Genomic DNA, 25958 nt, shown 5'->3' on the forward strand with positions numbered 1-25958 from the left:
TTCTCTAAAGACAAAATTTCAATGAAATTTTCTCTAAAGACAAAATTTCAATGAAATTTTCTCTAAAGACAAAATTTCAATGAAATTTTCTTTAAAGACAAAATTTCAATGAAATTTTCTCTAAAGACAAAATTTCAATGAAATTTTCTCTAAAGACAAAATTTCAATGAAATTTTCTCTAAAGACAAAATTTCAATGAAATTTTCTCCAAAGACAAAATTTCAATGAAATTTTCTCCAAAGACAAAATTTCAACGAAATTTTCTCTTAAGACAAAATTTCAATGAAATTTTCTCTAAAGACAAAATTTGAATGAAATTTTCTCTAAAGACAAAATTTCAATGAAATTTTCTCTAAAGACAAAATTTCAATGAAATTTTCTCTAAAGACAAAATTTCAATGAAATTTTCTCTAAAGACAAAATTTCAATGAAATTTTCTCTAAAGACAAAATTTCAATGAAATTTTCTCTAAAGACAAAATTTCAATGAAATTTTCTCTAAAGACAAAATTTCAATGAAATTTTCTCTAAAGACAAAATTTCAATGAAATTTTCTCTAAAGACAAAATTTCAATGAAATTTTCTCTAAAGACAAAATTTCAATGAAATTTTCTCTAAAGACAAAATTTCAATGAAATTTTCTCTAAAGACAAAATTTCAATGAAATTTTCTCTAAAGACAAAATTTCAATGAAATTTTCTCTAAAGACAAAATTTCAATGAAATTCTCTCTAAAGACAAAATATCAATGAAATTTTCTCTAAAGACAAAATTTCAATGAAATTTTCTCTAAAGACAAAATTTCAATGAAATTTTCTCTAAAGACAAAATTTCAATGAAATTTTCTCTAAAGACAAAATTTCAATGAAATTTTCTCTAAAGACAAAATTTCAATGAAATTTTCTCTAAAGACAAAATTTCAATGAAATATTCTCTAAAGACAAAATTTCAATGAAATTTTCTCTAAAGACAAAATTTCAATGAAATTTTCTCTAAAGACAAAATTCCAATGAAATTTTCTCTAAAGACAAAATTTCAATGAAATTTTCTCTAAAGACAAAATTTCAATGAAATTTTCTCTAAAGACAAAATTTCAATGAAATTTTCTCTAAAAATAAAATTTCAATGAAATTTTCTCTAAAGACAAAATTTCAATGACATTTTCACTAAAGACAAAATTTCAATGAAATTTTCTCTAAAGACAAAATTTCAATGAAATTTTCTCTAAAGACAAAATTTCAATGAAATTTTCTCTAAAGACAAAATTTCAATGAAATTTTCTCTAAAGACAAAATTTCAATGAAATTTTCTCTAAAGACAAAATTTCAATGAAATTTTCTCTAAAGACAAAATTTCAATGAAATTTTCTCTAAAGACAAAATTTCAATGAAATTTTCTCTAAAGACAAAATTTCAATGAAATTTTCTCAAAAGACAAAATTTCAATGAAATTTTCTCTAAAGACAAAATTTCAATGAAATTTTCTCTAAAGACAAAATTTCAATGAAATTTTTTCGAAACACAAAATTTCAATGAAATTTTCTCTAAAGACAAAATTCCAATGAAATTTTCTCTAAAGACAAAATTTCAATGAAATTTTCTCTAAAGACAAAATTTCAATGAAATTTTCTCTAACGACAAAATTTCAATGAAATTTTCTCTAACGACAAAATTTTAATGAAATTTTCTCTAAAGACAAAATTTCAATGAAATTTTCTCTAAAAATAAAATTTCAATGAAATTTTCTCTAAAGACAAAATTTCAATGAAATTTTCTCTAAAGACAAAATTTCAATGAAATTTTCTCTAAAGACAAAATTTCAATGAAATTTTCTCTAAAGACAAAATTTCAATGAAATTTTCTCTAAAGACAAAATTTCAATGAAACTTTCTCTAAAGACAAAATTTCAATGAAATTTTCTCTAAAAATAAAATTTCAATGAAATTTTCTCTAAAGACAAAATTTCAATGAAATTTTCTCTAAAGACAAAATTTCTTTAAAGACAAAATTTCAATGAAATTTTCACTAAAGACAAAATTTCAATGAAATTTTCTCTAAAGACAAAATTTCAATGAAATTTTCTTTAAAGACAAAATTTCAATGAAATTTTCTCTAAAGACTAAATTTCAATGAAATTTTCTCTAAAGACAAAATTTCAATGAAATTTTCTCTAAAGACTAAATTTCAATGAAATTTTCTCTAAACAAAATTTCAATGAAATTTTCTCTAAAGACAAAATTTCAATGAAATTTTCTCTAAAGACAAAATTTCAATGAAATTTTCTCTAAAGACAAAATTTCAATGAAATTTTCTCTAAAGACAAAATTTCAATGAAATTTTCTCTAAAGACAAAATTTCAATGAAATTTTCTCTAAAGACAAAATTTCAATGAAATTTTCTCTAAAGACAAAATTTCAATGAAATTTTCTCTAAAGACAAAATTTCAATGAAATTTTCTCTAAAGACAAAATTTCGGACCATATTTGCATATAGCTGCCATATAGACCGATCTTCCGATTTACAGTTGTATAGAGTATTGTGTAGAGTATCTGGTCCACATTCCCTATATGGCCCCGACTAGAAGATATTCAACAAAATGGTTTAGAGGGGTACGCACTGCTTCAAATTTCATCAAAATCGGATGAAAAATGCTTCTTTTATGGGCTCAATACTTTATATCGAGAGATCGGTATATATGGCAGCTATATCCAAATATGGTCCGATCTGGACCAGATTTGCCAGGAATGGGTAGGGGTCTAACAGAACACACAGTGTCAAATTTCATTGAATTCGGGTAGTAGATTGATCTTTTTTGGCCTCAATACCCTTCATCGGGAGAACGGAAGGTCGGTCTATAGGTCAGCTATATCCAAATATAGTCCGATCTGAACCACACTTTACTGAAATGTAAAGGGGTCCACCAGCAATTACTGTGCCAAGTTTCATCGAAATTGGGTGATTTTTTTGCCTCAAGACTTTAAGTCTGGACATAGGTCTATATAGCGGCTCTATATATATTTAAAATCCGATTTTATGAGATCTGAAGATCAGGTTTATATACAAAGAATACGAAATCACAAAAAAATTGTTTGAAAAATGTTTTTATACCCAAGATATCTGCAAAATTATAAATACCCAAATAAATACCCAAAAAAGTTATTTATTGGGTATTTACCCAATAAATACCCAAGCGTTGGGTATGAACCCGGTAGAAACCCATCTCTAGTCATTACATTTTAAGTCGATCTAGCCGTGTCTGTCCGTCTGTCTGTCAGCAGCACAAACTTTTGAAAAAGTTAAGATATCCGCTGAAATTTTGCATAAATACTTCTTATTAGTGTAGGCCAGTTCGGTCTATGTTTTGATATAGCTGCCATATAAACCGATCTTGGATCTTGACTTCTTGAGCCACTATAGGGTGCAATTCTTATCCTATTTGGCTGAAGTTTTGCATGACTTGTTATTTATGATTTCCAAAAACTGTGCTGAGTATGGTAAAAATCGGTCCATAACCTGATATAGCTGTCGAAAAAACCGATATGGGGTCTTGACTCCTTGAGCCTCTAAAGGGCGCAATTCCTATCCAATTTGGCTGTAATTTTGCATGACGAGTTTTGTTATGACTTTCAACAATTTTGCCAAATATTGTTTAAATCGGTCCATAACCCGATATGGCTGTCATATAAATCGATTTGGAGTCTTGACTTCTTGAGTCTCTAGAGAGCGTAATTCTTGGCCGCTTTAAATGAAATTTAGCATGACGTGTTTCGTTATGATTTTCATTAACTGTGCCAAAACTAGCCTCTAGAGGGCGCAATTATTGTCAGATGTGGTTGTAATTTTGTATGATGTGGTTCGCTATGACTTCCAACAACTGTGCTGAGTATGGTTGAAATCGGTCCATAACTTGATATAACTGTCATATTAACCGATCTGGGGTCTTGAATTCTTGAGCTTTAGAGGGCGCAATTCTTATCCGATTTAAATGAAATTTTGCACGACGAGTTTTGTTATGACTTCCAACAACTGTGCCAAGTATATTTTAAATAGGTCCATAATCTGATAGAGCTGTCATATAAACCGATCTGGGGTCTTAACTTTTGAGTCTCTAGAGGGCGCAATTCTTATCCGATTTAAATGAAATTTTGCACGACCAGTTTTGTTATGACTTTCAGCAACTGTGCTGAGTATGGTTGAAATCAGTCCATAACCTGATAGAGCTGTCATATTAACCGATCTGGGTTCTTGATTTCTTGAGCCTCTAGAGGGCGCAATTTTTGTTCGATTTGGCTGTAATTTTGCATGATGTGCTTCGTTACGACTTTCAACAGGTATACTATGTATGGTTCAAATGGGTCCATAATCTGATATAGCAGCCATATAAATCGATTTTGAGTCTTGACTTCTTGAGCCTCTAGAGGGCGCAGTTCTCATCCGGTATAAATGAAATTTAGCATGACGAGGTTTTTTATGACTTCCAACAACTGTATTAAATATAATTTAAATCGGTCCATAATCTGATAGAGCTGTCGTATAAACCGATCTGGGGTCTTGACTTCTTAAGCCTCTAGAGGGCGCAATTCTTATCCGATTTAAATGAAATTTTGCACGACGAGTTTTGTTATGACTTCCAACAACTGTGCCAAATATATTTTAAATCGGTACATAACCTGTTATAGCTGCCATTTAAATCGGTCTTGTATTTTGACTTCTTGCGCCTCTAGATGGCGCAATTCTTATCCGATTTAAATGAAATTTTGTACGACGAGTTTCGTTATGACTTCCAACAACTGTGCCAAATATATTTTAAATAGGTCCATAATCTGATAGAGCTGCCATATAAACCGATCTGGGGTCTTGACTTCTTAAGCCTCTAGAGGGCGCAATTCTTATCCGATTTAAATGAAATTTTGCACGACGAGTTTTGAGATGACTTCCAACAACTGTGCCAATTATAATTTAAATCGCTCCATAACCTCACATAGCTGTCATTCAATCCGATCTGTGATCTTGACTACTTGACCCTCTAGAGGGCGCAATTTTTGTTCGATTTGGCTGTAATTTTGCATGATGTGTTTCGTTACGACTTTCAACAGGTATACTATGTATGGTTCAAATCGGTCCATAATCTGATATAGCTGCCATATAAATCGATCTTGAATCTTGACTGCTTGAGCCTCTAGAGGGCGCAATTCTTATCTGATTTAAATGAAATTTTGTACGACGAGTTTCGTTATGACTTCCAACAACTGTGCCAAATATAATTTAAATCGGTCTATAATCTCATAGAGCTGTTATATAAACCGATCTGGGGTCTTGACTTCTTGAGCCTCTAGATGGCGCAATTCTTATCCAATTTAAATGAAATTTTGCACGACGAGTTTTGAGATGACTTCCAGCAACTCTGCCAAATATATTCAATCGGTCCATAACCTGATATAGCTGCCATATAAACTGATCTGGGGTCTTGACTTCTTGCGCCTCTAGATGGCGCAGTTATTATCCGATTTGGATGAAATTTGATGCAACAGCTTCTTCCATGACCTTCAAATATGGTCTTAATCGGTCTACAGCCTGATACAGATCCCATATAAACCGAGCTCCCTATTTTACTCTTGAGCCCCTAAAGGGGCCAATTCTTATTCGAATTGGGTGAAATTTTACACAATGACTTCTACTATGGTCTCCAACTTTCAATTTAGTTATGATCCGAATTTGATGTGTGTGAAGATAAATTCCGAATTTAACTAGTGGAGACACAAACCACTGACTTAACAGTCCTCTGTTACTGCCATTAGCAGAACACTGTTAAGGAACTTTGTAGGCAATTAATTAATTTAAATTAAAGTATTTGTTCATAAAAATTAAATTTCAAACACACAAAAAACCAAAAAAAGATCTAGAAAATAATAAGGTGATCCAACATTAAAATTTAGCATTTGGGTAATTTTTTCAAGTTTTTGCCTAAAATTCGATAGTTAGACGATTATTTGGAAAATGTGGGCATATGTATGAGAAACTAGGCTTCCCTAGCTGTCGTTTGATTCCGGTCTCGTCGCTTTACTATTTTCCATTTGTGCACAGTGGATCAATCAATTTTACAATCTTCTTTATCTTGTTAGTACACCTTGCGGTTATTGAGGGAACTAAATTTTAATGTTTTCTAGATCTTTTTTGGTTTATTTTATTATTTTCTAGATCTTTTTTTGGTTTTTTGTGTGTTTGAAATTTAATTTTTATGAACAAATACTTTTTTTTAAATTAATTAATTGCCTACAAAGTTCCTTAACAGTGTTCGGCTAATGGCAGTAACAGAGGACTGTTAAGTCAGTGGTTTGTGTCTCCACTAGTTAAATTCGGAATTTATCTTCACACACATCCGAATTTGACTATAACTTGATACAGCTCAAATAGCATAGCAATTTTTTTCTTTTATCGCTTGTTTGGCTGAAAAGAGATACCCGGAAAAGAACTCGACAAATGCGATCCATGGTGGAGGGTGGTATATAAGATTCGGCCCGGACGAACTTAGCACGCTTTTACTTTTTTGGTTTTTTTTTTTTAGAAATTTTGGAAATGGAAAACCTAAAACACGCGTTTGAAGGTTTCGATTTTTGTTTTATTTATTAACTAGAGACTAGGTAGTAAAAGTTCATAACTAGTTATAAATTTTTTTTTAAACTAACACATTAAAGTTGTTTTGCTTCATTGATGAATAATGAAAACTTTCATTAATTGAACACCAACTAATACAAAATTTTCCAAGGTTTCTTTCGTGCTTTAAAACCTTATCCTTGATTTTTATTGGTAACCTTTTTCAGGAACTTTTTCAAAGTCCTTTTCTTTTTAACATATTGCGTAACCCCTGATAGCTTTGTAGCCTTTGGAGGATACAGAAGAGCTGACAAATATACATTTTGTGCAACAGCAAGTTGGCTATATTCGGCATTTAAAATGCTTGCACTGGACGTGTAGATCATAGAATTGGGATTATGTATTGCTTCAAGTTTGTGCATCGAAGTACCAATGTTAAGGTCCTTCAACTTCTGCAAGGTATCATTAAAGGAAAATATTTTCTCCATAATTAAGGGATGATCATTTTCCAAAGATGCTGCTGCAGTGGAAGAAATACTGGCAGATGGGTTATCATCACATGGTAAGGTCACAACTGTGTCTTGGTAGGGATTCGCTATGACATCCATCGCGGAGGCTTCTTCCAGACCACACAGCTGACGTAGTTTGCGTTCATTTTTACACCAACCTCTGATGGTGGATTCGGGCACATTTATAGCTCGCGAAATGGAGGCTTTGGTAGCGCCTTGTCGTATGCGTAGTATAGCTGCAACTTTATCGATGGGTTGTATGTAACGTCTTTCACGCATTTTGAAAATCCTTTTCTTGGTGGGTTGTCTGGAGCGATTCTCTGGCAATTTAACTTCTGAAATAATTGTAGGGCTGTCATCATTGCCGGTTGAGGAGTTAGCCATTTCCAATTGATTTTCGGAATATATGTTCGGTAGCGATTGAGACATTGGCGATTGGATCACAGCATTACTTGATAAAGGCGATTGGCAAGTTGCAAACTTGAACTCAGCTGGAGTTAATTGATGTGAATTAAATTCAGAACCATTTGGAGGACTTTGAGAGGTTGAAAATGATCCCTCATCATTGTTCAGAGCAAAATCACCTTCAGAAATGTCAAAGTTGACATAATTTATTGGACTAAATGGCAAATTGGCTTTATCTGTCCTTTGAGGCAATGGAAAACTTAACAATTCGGAATTCACAATGTTTGGTAGATACCCCTCAAATGAAACATCCGCAACAACATTTTTGCTAGATGACGATTGATTCATTACACAATCCATAGTTTTTCTTTCAATTGGGACAAAGAAAAACAAACTCTTTTATCTAAAATTAAACGAATTAGTCCTTTGGAAACCCTTAAACTATGCAAATATTTCTATACAAACCTTTATTCCCAAATTTGAAGTTTCCTCAATTAGTCTTTCATTATATAATGAAAACGGACGTGTGTTCGTGAGCACGGTAGCAAATGAAATGAGATTTTTCATTACTGGTTGACATACATACAAAATGTTTTGATTTTCAACTAATTTTAGCATAGTAGGCTTTGATTTTCCTAAGTTTGTCATGGGGCAGGCGAAAACAACAGCAAGACTTATTGACAAAACTTTAATTTAAGATATTTAAAAAAACCTGTAAGAGCGTTCCAAATTCGACCGGGCCGAATCTTATATACCCTCCATCATGTATCGCATTTGTCGAGTTATATGCACGGTATCTCTTTTTGGGCAAACAAAGAATATTGAATAAGAACAATTATGCTATTAGAGCTACAGCGGTCAAAAAAAGTATTCATCATTCAATGTTTTTTTTTTAATAAGTCTACAAAAGACAATTGGAATAAAAACATATTAAACTAATGATGCAGTAGTGCTTGTGTGATATATATGTACACAATTTCATTGTTTTTAAAGAAAAAAACAGTATTTATTGGAACAAAAAGGGCCATTTTACAGCTGAACACAAAAAATTAAACAAAAAAAGTATTCATCATTGCAAAAAAACAAAAAAATAAATAACATAATTTAAAAAAATTAATACTTTGTTATTCGACCACCGCGTCTTATAACTTCTTTTAAACGGTTTGACATCGATTGGACTAATTTAGCGGTTATATTTTGGTCTATATTAGTCCATTCCTCCATTATCACCTGTTGCATTTGACTCTTGCTCGAAAAATTGCGCGTTCTCAATTTGCGTTCGAGATGTTCCCAAAGATGTTCAATTGGGTTCAAGTCGGGACTTTGAGGAGGAGTTTTAATGACTTTGGGGCAGTTATACAGCATCCACATCTTGGTATTTAAAGCAGAATGTTTGGGGTCATTATCTTGATAATATTGAAAGTTATTACCAAGCCCAAGTTTTACAGCACTATCTTTTAAATTCCTCTTTAAAATGTCAATGTAATACTTATGATCCATTACTCCATTAATAATTTCAAGATTTCCCGCTCCTGAAGCCGCCATACACCCCCAAACCATTAAACCACCTCCACCATGTTTTACAGTAGCAACTGTGTTTTGTTCTTCAAGCTCTGTATTTGGTTTTCTGTACACTATGACCTTTCCATCGCACCCAAAAAGATTAAACTTGCTCTCGTCTGCAAAAATGACTGTTTTCCAAAATGATTCGGGCTGTTTTACATACATTTTTGCGAAGTTTAGCCTTTTCACTCGGTTTATTTTATTTATAAAGGGCTTCTTACGTGCAGTTCTTCCTCTGTAACTATGCCTTTTGAGTGTATTTCGAATTGTTTGTGTAGTAACTTCCTTCCCTAAATATTCCATAGTGTTTTTACGAAGAATGGTCGCATTTGTCTTCGGAGTTTTCTGAACTTGCCGCACTAGCCAACGCACATCTCCAACTGAAAGTGCTTTTGGTCGACCAGATCTTGGTTTATTGTCAACAGTTTTCGTTTCTGTCCACTTTCTGATGATGGATTGTATAGTAGATCGTGGTCTATTTAATATTTCACTGATAGTTTTTTGAGTTAAACCATTCCTGTGGTGTTTGTTTTGCTTACGACCCATTTTGACAAAAACTATATTTTCAATGAAATTAAATATTTGCTGTCAAGGGCAAAGCCTCCTTTACTAAATAAAAAAGAAAAGGGGGATTCCCAAATAATATTTGAATTTGACTTTGATGATAGCACATCAATGATGAATACTTTTTTTGTTCTGTTTTTGGTGTTATTATATAAAATTGCATTTTTTGCGCTAATTAAATTTATTTTTTGAATTTATTTTAAAACATATTACGAAAAATAAACTATTGCATAAAACTGCATTATTTGTTTACTTTAAATTTTCTTCAATTACCCAAAATAAGTGAATTTATTATCAATTTTGCTAATGATGAATACTTTTTTTGACCGCTGTATATCAAGTTATAGTACGATTCGGACCATAACTGAATGCTGAACATTGTAGAATATCTTGTGTAATATTTCAGTTCATTCGGATAAGAATTGCGCCTTGTAGGGTCTCAAGACGCAAAATCGGCATATGGGTTTATATGGGAGCTGTATGAAGCTCTTGATCGATTCAGACCATATTAGACACGTATGTTGAAGGTCATGAGAGAAGCCGTTGTTCAAAGTTTCAGTCAAATCGAACGAGAATTGAGCCCTCTAGAGGCTCAAGAAGTCCAGACCCAAGATCGATTTATATGACAGCTATATCAAAACATGGACCGATTTGAACAATACTTAGCGCAGTAGTTGGAAGTGATACCAAAACACAATGTGCAAAATTTCAGTCAAATCGAACGAGAATTTCGCCCTCTAGGGGCTCAAGAAGTCAAGACCCAAGATCGGTTTATATGGCACCTATATCAAAACATGGACCGATTTGAACCATACTTAAAGCAGTTGTTGGAAGCGATACCATAACACCACGTGCAAAATTTCAGTCAAATCGGATGAGAATTCCGCCCTCTTGAGGCTCAAGAAGTCAAGACCCAAGATCGGTTTATATGGCAGCTATATCAAAACATTGACCGATGTGAACCATACTTAGCGCAGTTGTTGAAAGTGATACCAAAACACCACGTGCAAAATTTCAGTCAAATCGGATGAGAATTGCGCCCTCTAGAGGCTCAAGAAGTCAAGACCCAAGATCGGTTTATATGGCACCTATATCAAAACATGGACCGATTTGAACTATACTTAGGGCAGTAGTTGGGAGTGATACCAAAACACCTCATGCAAAATTTCAGTCAAATCGGAAGAGAATTGCGCCCTCTAGGGGCACAAGAAGTCAAGACCCAAGATCGGTTTATATGGCACCTATATCAAAACATGGACCGATTTGAACCATACTTAAAGCAGTTGTTGGAAGTGATACCATAACACCATGTGCACAATTTCAGTCAAATCGGATGAGAATTGCGCCCTCTTGGGGCTCAAGAAGTCAAGACACAAGATCGGTTTATATGGTACCTATATCAGATTATGAACCGATTTGAACCATACTTAGCGCAGTGGTTGGAAGTGATACCAAAACACCTCATGCAAAATTTTAGTCAAATCGAATGAGAATTGCGCCCTCTAGAGGCTCAAGAAGTCAAGACCCAAGATCGGTTTATATGGCACCTATATCAAAACATGGACCGATTTCAACCATGCTTAGCGCAGTTGTTGGAAGTGATACCAAAACACCACGTGCAAAATTTCAGTCAAATCGGATGAGAATTGCGCCCTCTAGAGGCTCAAGAAGTCAAGACCCAAGATCGGTTTTTATGGCACCTATATCAAAACATGGACCGATTTGAACCATACTTAAAGCAGTTGTTGGAAGTGATACCATAACACCACGTGCAAAATTTCAGTCAAATCGGATGAGAATTGCGCCCTCTAGAGGCTCAAGAAATCAAGACCCAAGATCGGTTTATATGGCACCTATATCAGATTATGAACCGATTTGAACCAAACTTAGCGCAGTGGTTGGTAGTGAAAGCAAACCACCTCATGCAAAATTTCAGTCAAATCGAACGAGAATTGCGCCCTCTAGAGGCTCAAGAAGTCAAGACCCAAAATCGGTTTATATGGCAGCTATATCAGATACGTTTTCTAATCTTAAATACCTGTCATTTGAGTTCCATATTGTCGTGATTGGTATATATATTTTGTAGGTTTAGGGGTGGGGCGCCCCCCTAGGTACTCCATCTGAAATTTGAGTACCAAATGAGTACCACTCCTCGCTTCTCTCTCAAATCTTGGAGACAGGTAGTCTGAGACCCTCCACAGCTTACCCTCTGCATTTATTATCTACACAATAGAGCGGTGGCCGTATACGCCTTTTCACAGCGTGCCAAATTTCTTCAGCTGAAGCTCCACCTAATCGGCACAGCCCCCAATATAAACTTCAACAGGTTATAAATTCAGTTTGTAAATCCAAACTCGCCTGCGGTGTGGATCTAAATGGCCCCTTGTTTCCTTCGTCAGTGAATTCTACTGCACAGCCTTCCACCAAGCCATATTTCAGCGCTAGTCTCACAATGGCCGTGTACATCCAGTTTATCATCTTCGAACTAATTTCCCACTACCTACCGAACATCCTGCTGCAGGCGTACAAGGCATACATAGCCTTTCGGTATCTTTTCTCTGTATTTCTTTTCTAGGACAGTTACAAATCGAGGACTAGGCCAAGGTATTTCGCCTCCCTTAACAACTGCGGAGTGGTACCGTCTAAGGATGGGAGTCTGAAATCCGTTTTCCATAAACTCTGTCTTTCTTTGTTTTATCCATTCCTCTCAGACCATCTCGATGGGCTCCACAATGACCTTTCTGTAATCTCGCTGATCGTCGACAGAAATCTGCCTTGAATTAATGGGACGACATCTTTCGCATAGGCGATTAGTTTCACGCCATCTCCAATGAGATTCAATAGGACTTCTTTTATCACTAGGTTCCAGAGAATCGGCGAAAACACCTCTCCTTGAGGCGTTCCCCTCTTTTCACCCGTACTAAACCTGCCGTGAAGCATATTAACTATCCACCGAAGAGTACAAACGACCCTATCTCCACGTTATTAGATGCCCCCTTCATATAGAGGAAGGCCGCCTTCGTGTACTCCTTCTGCTAGAGAGACATCTACACCTTTCGTAAATTTTAACTATCCACCGAAGAGTACAAACGAGCCTATCTCCACGTTATTAGATGCCCCCTTCATATAGAGGAAGACCGCCTTCGTGTACTCCTTCTGCTAGAGAGACATCTCCACCTGCGTACATTGAAATTTTCCGGTGTCAGTCTCTCCCTCAACCTTCAGGTTAACCAAACTTTCTAGTGTTTCAAGTAAAAACGATGACTTCTTCGCAGTACTGTGGTTTATTTTTCCCACCCTCCAGGCCCTTCGTATATAGGAGAATGCCAGACTTGCCCTGCTAATCCGTTCCAGCCATTGCAGAGTGTGCCCAAAGGGATTCCTGCAGCAGCGCCTGGATGATCCCGTCTGGGCTATCTGATTTAAACGGCTAGAACATCGAATCGCCCACGCTATCTACTGCTCGTCAAAGATTTCACCGATGAGATGTCAACCGTAGAGAGTATTATGATGTCCTGCTCGTCGTCCTCTCCCTGGCTACCTAGAGAAGATGCCTCCATCAGTAGCTCTACCATCTCCTGGTTTGTTCTGGGTGTGCGTTCCGTCTTATCTCCCCAGAGAACACCTGCTCTGCTAGTGCAAGGGTCTACAGGGGCATTGGGTTTCAATCCTTGAGAGACGGTTCTTCTTCAATCTCACCATGCAGTACCAATTCTTGGCACTTGGCGAGTGAATACTTGAGTGAGATTGGGCTTAAGCACTCGTGTAGTCGCGTGGTGGAAGGGCGCCTGCTCTCCATTCCATTCCTTTATTTCCTGTATTATTCATACCTCTTCTTGCCCCTGTCATCTCTTCCGTCAGAGTGGGGGGCAGTGTATTTCATCATCATGATTTTTCACAACTCTTCCATGTTCCTTCCCTTCTTCTTTTTCTTGCTAGGGTCTTGCAATGGGCCGCAAAGGTCTCCGAGTTCACACGCCTTTCGGGGTAAGCAACACATTCCCACCTAAATTTTTTCTTTAGAGAAAATTTCATTTAAATTTTGAAGATTTTACTCAGAGCTAATTACATTCAAATTTCGTCTTTAGAGAAAAATTTGTTTAATCATTTTCGATACAGTTTTCATTATAAATGATTGCCTTGAAAATGTGATGCTCCATACTAAGTTTTTCCCAAACTTAATTCAAATGCATATGCAAACATGTGTGAATGTTTGCAATGCAAATTAATTTAAATACCTTTTAATTAGCCATGTGGACATTTAGGAAAAAGTTAAAAGCTAAAACAACAAAATTTACCGACAAAACAAACCAAACAACAACCAACCACTGCAATCTGAATGCTCTGAAGCCGACCACAAACATCATAATAATGTCAACACATTTGCTACCGCACATTTTCAACTGCAGCATGAATACCAGGTATTTTTTTTTATGAACAACATAGGGAAGCCGAAGAAGAATAATGATAACGGTCAAGTCGAATTGAAGTAGCCCCAACAAAAATTTTTCTGAAGAAAGAATTAGAAGTAAATTAGGTTAGGTTGAAAAGAGGGTGTGGATACTAATCTGCCCCACGCCACTATGGTCAAACACCTAAGCCAGTAATCGGCTTGTTGTGTGCTATAAAAACTTCAAAGTAACCTCGAAAAAGAAAATTTTATGTTAGGAATTCCGTGCTACTTACAAAATCCTGAATTGTTTTCAAAACCAGTGCCCTAAGATGGTTCATATCTGGTATTGTAACCCCCTCTAGGTGCCGCTAGAGTGCCGCTTTCGCTAAGACGCGAAAGCCGGGCAATGACAAAGGAAACGGTCCAATGTCTCATCACTTTGCCGCACCGATTTTATATAAGTGAGCTCGTAGTCCTATGTGTCCCGTTATGATAACAATAGCTATACTGACCTCCTTCTGCCTTCCTTTCAGTAATGGCCTCGTCTTCTCACGATCTGGGTCCCCCACATAGGATCTTTGCCGCCCTACCGACCATGTCGCTGTTCCTCAATATATTGGGTTGCCCAAAAAGTAATTGCGGATTTTTTAAAAGAAAGTAAATGCATTTTTAATAAAACTTAGAATGAACTTTAATCAAATATACTTTTTTTACACTTTGTTTCTAAAGCAAGCTTAAAGTAACAGCTGATAGCTGACAGAAGAAAGAATGCAATTACAGAGTCACAAGCTGTGAAAAAATTTGTCAACGCCGACTATATGAAAAATCCGCAATTACTTTTTGGGCAAACCAATAGCATGCGTATTCTTCGCCCACTCCCTTTACTCGGACTGCTTCGACCCAAAGGGCTTCGGATTAACCAAGGTAATTGGTTGCAGTCCTCTGGCCTTCAGCGCCAAATCGTCTGCCTTTTAATTCCCCCTTTACTACGTTATGGCCCAGCACCCAAACCATGCGGATTTTGCCATCCTCAGAGAAGGCATTAATCTCCTTCTTACTCTACAAGACTGTTCGTGGATCTTACCGACCTGGTTGTTATTGCCCTTATGGAAATTTTACTGTCGTTAAAGATGTTCACACTTGACGTCCTTGCGTTAGCACCACACCACTTCACGCATTCCGTGATCGCCCGTATCTCCGCCTGCAGGACCATATAATGGTCAGGCAGTCTAAAACAGATCTCAGTACCTGAGTTCTCAATGAAGACCCCCAGGTCTACTCTGTCCTCTAGCTTTGATCCATCCGTGTAACATGATCTTCCAGATGACAATACTAGGGTTCCGTCAGTCCAAGACTGTGCCGATGGCAGCAGTGCCACGCACTCGACTTCAAGGTTCATCTCAGGGGCATCCGATCGGAAATCACTTCTCTTCTTTCCAAGTTTCTTATCGTCGCCTCGTGATTAGACCAATACATACTTACGCCTCAGTAGTTTGGTGGACTGCTGTGGAGAAAAAGTGCAACATAAGGACCATACAAAAGGTTCAGAGAACATGTTGTCTTGGCATAGGCGAAGCGATGAGGACCACGCCCAGTAGAGCATTGGAGACTATTGTAGATATACGACCCATTGACATACAGATTAAGTGTGCGACAGCCACTACGGCTATGAGACTTAAGGCGATGGGAGAATGGATTGAGGATGGGAGCAGGTCATACCATTTGCTCCCATCCTCAATCCATTTTCCCATCACCTTAAGTCTCATAGCCGTAGTGGCTGCCTCACACTTAATTTGTATGTCAATGGGTCGTATATCTAGAAAAGTCTCCAGTGCCTTAAAGGGCGTGGTCCTCATCGCTTTGCCTATGCCAAGACAACATGTTCCCTAAACCTGTTGTATGGTCCTTATGTTGCACTTTTTCTCCATAGCAGTCCACCAAACTACTGAGGCGTAAGTGTGTAATGGTCTAATCACGCTCCAGTAGAGCCAATGGACTATCCAAGGATTCAGACCCCATTTCGAGCCCACGGCCCGTCTACATAGTGTCCCTCATCTATGAGCCTTCTCCGTACGCTCAAAATTGGTTTATATGCGCATATAGCTCCCTCTATATACAATAGTAATACACCACCACTGTGGTACAGGGTATTATAAGTTTGTGCATTTGTTTGCAACGCTAAGGAGAAGAGTTAGACCCTTTGATAAGTAAACCGATCGGCTTAGAATCACTACCTGATTCGATTTAGCTATGTCCGTCCATGTATTCTTGTGATCAAGTTACAGGTCGCATTTATTATCCGATTGTCATGAAATTTTGCACAGGTCTCTTGTTTAGCTCAAGGACGAACGCTATTGATTTTGATCGGCTCAGATTTAGATATAGCTCCCATATATATCTTTCATCCGATATGGCCTTCTTAGGCTGTAAAAGCCACAATTTTCGTCCGATCGTTACAAAATTTGACATGCTGTGTTTTATTCAACGTCCTCATATGTGTGCAAAATTTCATAAAAATCGGTTCAGATTTAGATATACCTCACATATATATCTTTCATCCGATATGGCCTTTAAAGGCTGAAAAAGCCACAATTTTCGTCCGATCTTTACAAAATTTGGCATGAGGTGTTTAATCCAACGTCCTTATATGTGTTCAAAATTACATTAAAATCAGTTTAGATTTAGATATAGCTTCCATATATATCTTTCATCCGATATGGCCTTTAAAGGCTGTAGAAGCTACAATTTTCGTCCGATCTTTACAAAATTTGACATGGTGTGTTTTATTCAATGTCCTAAAATGTGTGCAAAATTTCATAAAAATCGGTTCAGATTTAGATATACCTCCCATATATATCTTTCATCCGATATGGCCTTTTAAGGCTGAAAAAGCCACAATTTTCGTTCGATCTTTACAAAATTTAGCATGAGGTGTTTAATCCAATGTCCTAATATGTGTACAAAATTTCATAAAAGCGGTTCAGATTTAGATATAGTTGCCATATATATCTTTCATCCGATATGGCCTTTAAATGCTGTAGCAGCCACAATTTTCGTCCGATCTTTACAAAATTTGACATGGTGTGTTTCATTCAATGTCCTAATATGTTTGCAAAATTTCATAAAAATCGGTTCAGATTAAGATATACCTCCCATATATATCTTTCATCCGATATGACCTTCTAAGGCTGTAAAAGCCACAATTTTCGTCCGATCTTTACAAAATTTGATATGGTGTGTTTTATTCAATGTCCTAATATGTGTGCCGATTTTCATAAAAATCGGTTGAGATTTTGATAAAGCTTCCATATATAACTTTCATCCGATATGGCATTTTAAGGCTGTAGCAGACATAATTTTGGTCGGATCTTTACAAAATTTTGCACGAAGTGTTTTCTTTAAAGTTTCGATATGACTGCAAAATGTCATAAAAATCGGTTCAGATTTAGATATACCTCCCATATATATCTTTCATCCGATATGGACTTTAAAGGCTGTAAAAGGCACAATTTTGGACCGATTTCTACAAAATTTAGCGTAAGTTGTTTTTTTTAAGTCCCAATGCAAGTGCAATCGGTCTATGTTAAGACATAGCTCACATATAAATCTTTTGTCCGATATGGTCTTTTAAGACTGAAGAAGCCACTATTTTAGTCCGAACTTAACAAGATGTAGTACGAGGTGTTTTATTTGATGTTGTTGATGCAAAATTTCATTAAAATCGGTCCTGATTTAGATATAGCTCCAATGTCACATCTTTACAATATTAGGCGTGAGATGTTCTATTTGACGTCACAGAATGTGCCATCAAAATTGACACAGATTTCGATACAATTCCCATATAATCTTTTATGTGCCTTTTAAGGATGTGGACATCCAAATTTGTTGTTCTATCGTAGGAAAATCTTACAAGGTTCTATTTGATATTTCAATAGGTATCCAAATTTAAGTCTGATTAGATTTCGAGATAAGTTCTACATATGAAAAGTACTACGTACAAGAGGTGGTGTAGGGTATTATATAGTCGGCTCCGCCTGACTTTTGCCTTTCCATACATAAACATATTAACGTACTTTGTATCTATGTAGGAGCTGTCAATATGGTTCCATTAGGTTTGGAAGATAATAACTAAGTAATTAGAACACATTTTTTAACATACAATCCGATCACAGTTCAGTACAATCCGATCATCAGAGCAATTTAGAACTTTATCATCCAAAAGATGCTTTTTAAACAAATTCATGGTAGGGCACACACTGCCTACCATGTAATCATAACCACGAAACACATATAAATGTATGAGAAGGTAAATGTGATATGATGTGTACGTGAGCACGTAAAACACATGCACAAGAGATTCACGTATGCTACCCTAGGCACACATTCACAGTGATATGAACTGCAATGCACTATGGGATGAGTTACTCCAACATTCTGTATTGTTTTTTTTTTCAAAGAAATTAAAAATCAGAGCAAAGACCTTCACATTTCTTTTGTTTTTCTGATGGCACCAGTTCTATATTTAACGAGTAAAAACGTGCTAAGTTCGGCCGGGCCGAATCTTATATACCCTCCACCATGGATCGCATTTGTCGAGTTCTTTTCCCGGCATCTCTTCTTAGACAAAAAAGGATATAAGAAAATATTTGCTCTGCTATTTGAGCGATATCAAGATATGGTCCGGTTTGAACAACAATTAAATTATATGTTGGAGACTTGTGTAAAATATCAGCCAATTCGAATAAGACTTGCGCCCTTTGGGTGCTCAAGAAGTAAAATAGAGAGATCGTTTTATATGGGAGCAGTATCGGGCTATAGACCGATTCAGACCATAATAAACACGTATGTTGATGGTCATGAGAGGATCCGTCGTACAAAATTTCAACCAAATCGAATAATAATTGCGACCTCTAGAGGCTCAAGAAGTCAAGATCCCAGATCGGTTTATATGGCAGCTATATCAGGTTATGAAACGATTTGAACCTTATTTGACACAGTTGTTGAAAATAGGAATAAAATACGTCATGCAAAATTTCAGCCAAATCGGATAGGAATTGCGACCTCTAGAAGCTCAAGAAGTCAAGTCCCCAGATCTGTTTATATGACAGCTATATCAGGTTATAAACCGATTTGAAACATACTTGACACAGTTGTTGGATATCATAACAAAATACTTCGAGCAAAAATTCATTCAAGGGGTTCTTGGGCGCCCTCTAGAGGCTCAAGAAGTCAAGACCCAAGATCGGTTAATATGACAGTGATATCAGATCAAGGGCCGATTTGAAGAAGTCAAGACCCAAGATCGGTTTATATGGCAGCTATTTCAGGTTATGAACCGATTTGAACCATACTAGGCACAGTTGTTGGATATCATAATAAAACACGTTTCATTCCAATCGGATAAGAATTGCGCACTTTATAGGCTCAAGAAGTCAAGACCCATGATCGGTTTATATGGCAGCTATATCAAAACATGGACCGATATGGCCCGTTTACAATACCAACGGACCTACACTTATAAAAAGTATTTGTGCAAAATTTCAAGCGGCTAACTTTTCGCCTTCGGAAGTTAGCGTGCTTTCGACAGACAGACGGACGGACGGACGGACAGACAGACGGACGGACGGACAGACGGACGGACGGACGGACAGACGGACGGACATGGCTAGATCGACATAAAATGTCGCGACGATCAAGAATATATGTACTTTATGGGGTCTCAGACGAATATTTCGAGTAGTTACAAACAGAATGACGAAATTAGTATACCCCCGTCCTATGGTAGAGCGTATAAAAATTGTGTAGTGTTTTCAAAGGTTGCCACACGTTAAGATCTCCTGATTTGACTTCTTGAGCCCTTACAAGCCGCAATTTTTGTCCTATTTTTGCTGAAATTTTGCATGTAGTGTTCTGCTATGACTTCCAACAACTGCGCCTAGTGCGGTCCGAATTGGTTTTTAACCTGATATAGCTCCCATATAAACCGATCTCCCGATTTGACATCTTGAGCCCTTACAAGCCGCAATTTTTTCCTGTTTTTGCTGATATTTTGCATGTAGTGTTCTGTTAACATATCCAACAACTGTGCCAAGTACAGTCCGAATCGGTGTATAAATTGATATAGCTCCCATATAAACCGATCTCCCGATTTGACTTCTTGAACCATTGAAAGCCGCAATTTATGTCCTATTTTTGCTGATAGTTTGCATGTAGTGTTTTGGTAAGATTTCCAACAACTGTACCAAGTATGGTCCGAATCGGTCTATAACCTGATGTAGCTCTCATTTAAACCGATCTCCTGATCTTGTCAGATTTGGCAGAAATTTTGCATGCTGTTGCGATTTCCAACAACTGTGCCAAATACGGTCCAAACAATCTAAAAACTGCTATTGCTCCCATGTTAACCGGTATCTAGATCATCCTTATTCGGTTCCTACAACCTTTATTATACCCACCACCGAAGGATGGGGGCATATTCATTTTGTCATTACCGATCTAGACATGTCCGTCCGTCTGTCCGTCTGTCTGTCTTTAAAAATAGAGATATTGAGCTGAAACTTTGCACAGATCCTTTTTTTCCATAAGCATGTTAATTTCGAAGATGGGCTATATCGGACTATATCTTGATATAGCCCCCATATAGACCGATCGGCCGATTTAGGGTCTTAGGCCCATAAAAGCCACATTTATGATCCGATTTTGCTGAAATTTGGGACAATGAGTTGTGTTGGGATCTTCGATATCCTGTGTTAATTTGGCCTTGATTAGTTCAGATATGGATATAGCCCCCATATAGAGCTATCGGCCGATTTAGGGTCTTAGGCCCATAAAAGCCACGTTTACTATCCGATTTTGCTGAAATTTGGGACAGTGAGTTGCGTTAGACCCTTCGACATCCTGTATTAATTTGGCCCAGATCGGTTCAGATTTGGATATAGCCCCATATAGACCTATCGGCCGATTTAGGGTCTTAGGCCCATAAAAGCCACGTTTACTATCCGATTTTGCTGAAATTTGGGACAGTGAGTTGCGTTAGACCTTTCGACATCCCGCATCAATTTGGCCCAGATCGGTTCAGATTTGGATATAGTTGCCATATAGACCGATCGGCCGATTTAGGGTCTTAGGCCCATAAAAGCCACATTTATTATCCGATTTTGCTGAAATTTGGGACAGTGAGTTGTGTTAGGTCCTTCGACATCCATCTTCAATTTGGCCTTGATCGGTCCAGATTTGGATAAAGCTACCATATAGACCTATCGGCCGATTTAGGGTCTAAGGCCCATAAAAGCCACGTTTACTATCCAATTTTGTTGAAATTTTGGACAGTGAGTTGTGTTGAACCCTTCGACATCCTGTGTTAATTTGGCCCAGATCGGTTCGGATTTGGATATAGCTACCATATAGACCCATCCTCCGATTTAGGGTCTTAGGTCCATAAAAGCCATATTAATGATCCGATTTTGCGGAAATTTAGGACAGTGGGTTGTGTTATGCTCTTCGACATCCTTCGTCAATTTGGCCCAGATCGGTTCAGATTTGGATAAAGCTATCATATAGACCGATCATCCGATTTAGGGTCTTAGGCCCATAAAAGCCACATTTATGATCCGATTTTGCTGAAATTTAGGACAGTGGGTTGTGTTATGCTCCTTCGTCAATCTGGCCCTGATCGGTCCAGATTTGGATATAGTTGCCATATAGACCCATCCTCCGATTTAGGGTCTTAGGTCCATAAAAGCCACATTTATGATCCAATTTTGCTGAAATTTGGAACAGTGAGTTGTGTTAGGTCTTTCGACATCCTTCGTTAATTTGGCCTAGATTGGTCCAGATTTGGATAAAGCTATAAAGTAATATAAACCGATTCTCCGATTTAAAGTCCGTTGTCGCCGCAATTTGGGACAGTTAGTTAAGTTAAGCCCCTTGAAATACTTCTGGAATATGGCACAGATCGGTCCAGATTTGGATATAGCTGCCATATAGACCTATCTCTCGGTTTTAGGTCTCGGGCCCATAAAAGGCGCATTTATTGTCCGATGTCGCCGAAATTTGGAACAGTGAGTTGTGTTAGGCTCTTCGACATTTTCTGCAACTTGGCTTAAATCGGCCGAGATTTGGATATAGCTGCCTTATAGACCGATATCTCGATTTAAAGTCTTGGCCCCATAAAAGACGCTTTTATTGTCCGATATCGCTGAAATTTGAAACAGTGAGTTGTGTTAGGCTCTTTGACGTCGCTCTTCAATTTGGCCCAGATCGGTCCAGATTTGAATATAGCTGCCATATAGACCGATCTCTCGATTTAAGGTCTTGGGCCCATAATAGGCGCATTTATTGTCCAATGTCGCCGAAATTTAGGACAGTGAGTTGTGTTAGGGTCTTCGACATTTTTTTGCAACTTGTCCTAAATCGGCCCAGATTTGGATATAGCTGCCTTATAGACCGATATCTCGATTTAAAGTCTTGGCCCCATAAAAGGCGCATTTCTAATCCGATTTCACTGAAATTTGACACAGTGTCTTTTGTTAGACTTTTCGAAATCCGTGTCGTATATGGTTCAGATCGGTTTATTTTTAAATATAGCTACCAAAAAGGCCAATATTTTGTTATACACAATTGAACATTGACTTGTATTTATTAGTATTTGGTCCAAATCGGAACATATTTTGATATAGCTGCATATATGGGGCATAAGGTATGCATTTGTCACCAGATTTTGCAAAAGGTGGTTTATATATATGTTACCGAGGTGGTGGGTATCCAAGGTTCGGCCCGTCCGAACTTAACGCCTTTTTACTTGTTTCAGTATCAGCATGGCTACTCTCCACGGTTGTTCGAGTGTTTCAGCCCATTGTGCATTACTCCATGTTGGGTAGTTGGCCTTTAGCCCTTAGCCACAAACTCACTTAATCATATTTAGTTTATTTTTTCACCCCAACTCCAAAAAAATGGAACTTTGCAGTAAATTATGCCATATCTGCACCCCCGCTCCACTCTATTCGCTTGAGCATAATTTTTTTCTGCAAAAACGTAACCTTTTTACATGCGTCCACACACACCACGTATGTGGCATGTGAGAAAGTGACACACATTTCGATTTGTGTGTTATTTTTCACATCATTCCGGTGTTTTTTGTGTGCTTATTGTCCTTAGCGTTTTCTAATTTAAAGCTCTTTTGGGACCACCACGCACTCATATATTAGGAAGTTTTTAATAAAAAGCCATAAACGTGGTAATGCCATCACGAACCATATGAATGGGTATTTGGGCTTTTGTTGTGTTGCTCTTTTTGTTGTTGTTTTGCAAAGTTTCCTTTTTATTGTGTTTATGAGGTGTGAAAAGTGAAACTTTTGCCATGATTCTTCTTCTGTATTGTTGTTATTTTCACACCAAATGGGATGTTTTTTTTTTTTTTTTTTTTTTTAAAGTATTCTTTATTTGCAATCTATTTACAAAGAAATAATAAGCAAAGTTTTATGAATTTATAACAATGACAGAAATATTAAGTTCTATTGAACTTAAAACAAAGATATATTATTCTTTTAACAGAATAAACTCATTTTAGTTTATAATAATATGATAGTTTACATCATTAACTTAAGATATGAGAATAACAAAAATTTAATTATTTTCTAAATGGGAGATCAAGAATATGCAGTCTTTTAAGTCTTTTAGTTTCATCGCTATCATCTAAAAGTGTTATAGCTAATACATTTGGATGGTTGCTGAGTCTACTTAGGTAATTTGTACTGTATTTTCTGATTTCTTCATGTACTGTTGGAATATTAAGATCCTTATGTATATTTAAATTTGTCATAAACCAGGGTGCGTTAACAAGTGATCTAAGTGTTTTTGATTGATATTTCTGCAAGATTTCAATATTTGAATTACTTGCTGTTCCCCAAAGCTGTATTCCAAAGGTCCAGATTGGCTTTAAAATCGTTTTGTAGATCAAAATCTTGTTTTCTAAACTGAGTTTTGAATTCGGTCCAAGCAACCAATATAGTCTTTTAGTTTTTATATTCAACTGTTTCCTTTTGGCTTTTATATGTGTTTGCCAATTTAGGCGTCTATCTATATGTATGCCTAAATACTTGACGCTGTTCGCAGTGGGTATAGCAACACCATTTAGCAGTAGATTAGGACAATCTCCCATCCTTAGGCTATAAGTTACATGAGTAGATTTTTCGGCATTAACTTTTATGTTCCATTTTGTCAACCAATTTTGGATTTCGTAAAGTTCCCTTTGCACTATGTCCGAAGCTTCTGTACGCGATTTACTCGATGCTAAAATAGCAGTGTCATCGGCGTATGTGGCAATTGTTACATGATTGCTAGATGGCATGTCAGATGTAAATATTGTGTATAATATTGGCCCCAACACGCTACCTTGTGGTACACCAGACCTTATTGCACCAAAGACGGAATCTTCGTCGTTAATGTTAACATAAAATTTCCTCTCTTGGAGGTATGATTTTAGAAGTAAGTAAAATGGGGCCGGGAGCAATTGTTTCAGCTTATATAAAAGGCCATCATGCCATACACGATCAAATGCCTGTTTTACATCTAAGAAAACTGCAGAGCAATATTCTTTGTTTTCTAGAGTTTCTCTTACTTTTTTAATGATCCTGTGGCATTGTTCAGGAGTGCCATGACTTTGTCGAAATCCGAATTGATGTTCCGGTAGTATTCTAACTGATTCAACTATCGGTTGGAGCCTTGTTTGAAATAACTTTTCAAATAGCTTCGACAGTATAGGCAACAAGCTTATAGGTCGGTATGAGCTTACCTCGTTTTCGGGTTTGTTGGGCTTCAAAATCATTATTATTTTTGCGTATTTCCATTGGGTAGGGAAATATGATAGTCGCAATATTGCATTAAATAATATAGTTATGTAAATTATAGCTCTTTTAGGGAGAGATTTTAATGTTTTTCCATCAATATTGTCGTATCCAGGTGACTTTTTGCGGTTAAGCTTCTTTATCTCATTCTCGACTTCTTTAGAACGAAAAGGCTTTATTGGTTTGTACATCTGGCATGCAATATCTAGATACTCGGTGATTGCATCACTGTCAGAACTGGAACAAAAAGAGAAGGGCGTAAAAGTTTCTTCCAAAAAATGTTTAAATGCTTCCGCTTTACTCTTATCCGTTCTACACCAGGTTCCAGACCAATTTTTGATTGGTACGTTCCTCTTTTGTGGTCTTTTAAGGTATTTTGTGGCTACCCACAAATTATGGTCATTGTCACCAGCTGGGTGCAGCTTGCTTAAATAATTTCCCACGGATTCATTCTTTGCATCCTTAATACACCGGTTCAGGTTTCTAACAGAACGATTAAATGTAGTTTTATGGAAAGGTATTCTAGACTTCTGCCATCTTCTTCTCAAACGCCTTTTTTGTCTTATGAGATTTCTTATTTCAGTGGAAATTTTCAGATTAGAAACAAAAGTTGTATGCTCAGGTGTAGCCCTGAATGCAGCCTCGTGTATTAGCCTATTAAATGATTCTATTGACTGGTCTATTTCTTCACCATTCCTTATTTGGGTATTAAGATATAAGTTGGTTTCAATCCATGATTGAAACACCTCGATATCCGAGCTGTTGGTTAACAATTTCGAGTTTTTACTCCTCAATGAAGGTAACGTTTTATAGTTGGCAATGAGTGGGCTGTGATCCGAACTTAGGTCATCAGAACTTTTAATATCAAAAGATGTGCCAGAAATGCCATTATAAACGACAAAGTCGAGTAGATCCGGGGTCTTTCTCGGATCGCTTGGCCAGTATGTTGGGGCTCCAGTTGACAAAGTTGAATAGTTGTTCTTAACAACACACTTATACAGTTCCTTGCCCTTAGGATTAGTCAAACGAGAACCCCACCACGGGTGTTTGGCATTGTAATCTCCTCCGACTATAAATCTGTTGCCCAAC

General features: G+C 36.9%; 1 protein-coding gene across 1 annotated transcript; it reads right to left on the reverse strand.

Annotated features, from left to right (window-relative positions):
* Window positions 1-6594: 6594 nt before the first annotated feature.
* On the reverse strand, window positions 6595-8055 carry LOC106095106 (uncharacterized). Its single transcript, XM_013262354.2, has 2 exons — window positions 7971-8055; window positions 6595-7908 (listed from the first exon to the last, which is right to left on the reverse strand). The coding sequence occupies exon 2, from the start codon at window positions 7863-7865 to the stop codon at window positions 6786-6788; it is 1080 nt and encodes a 359-aa protein (XP_013117808.2). The 5' UTR covers window positions 7866-7908; window positions 7971-8055; the 3' UTR covers window positions 6595-6785.
* Between the last annotated feature and the right edge of the window lie 17903 nt (window positions 8056-25958).

Source organism: Stomoxys calcitrans, chromosome 1, assembly GCF_963082655.1.
Source record: "Stomoxys calcitrans chromosome 1, idStoCalc2.1, whole genome shotgun sequence".
Classification (NCBI taxonomy): domain Eukaryota; kingdom Metazoa; phylum Arthropoda; class Insecta; order Diptera; family Muscidae; genus Stomoxys; species Stomoxys calcitrans.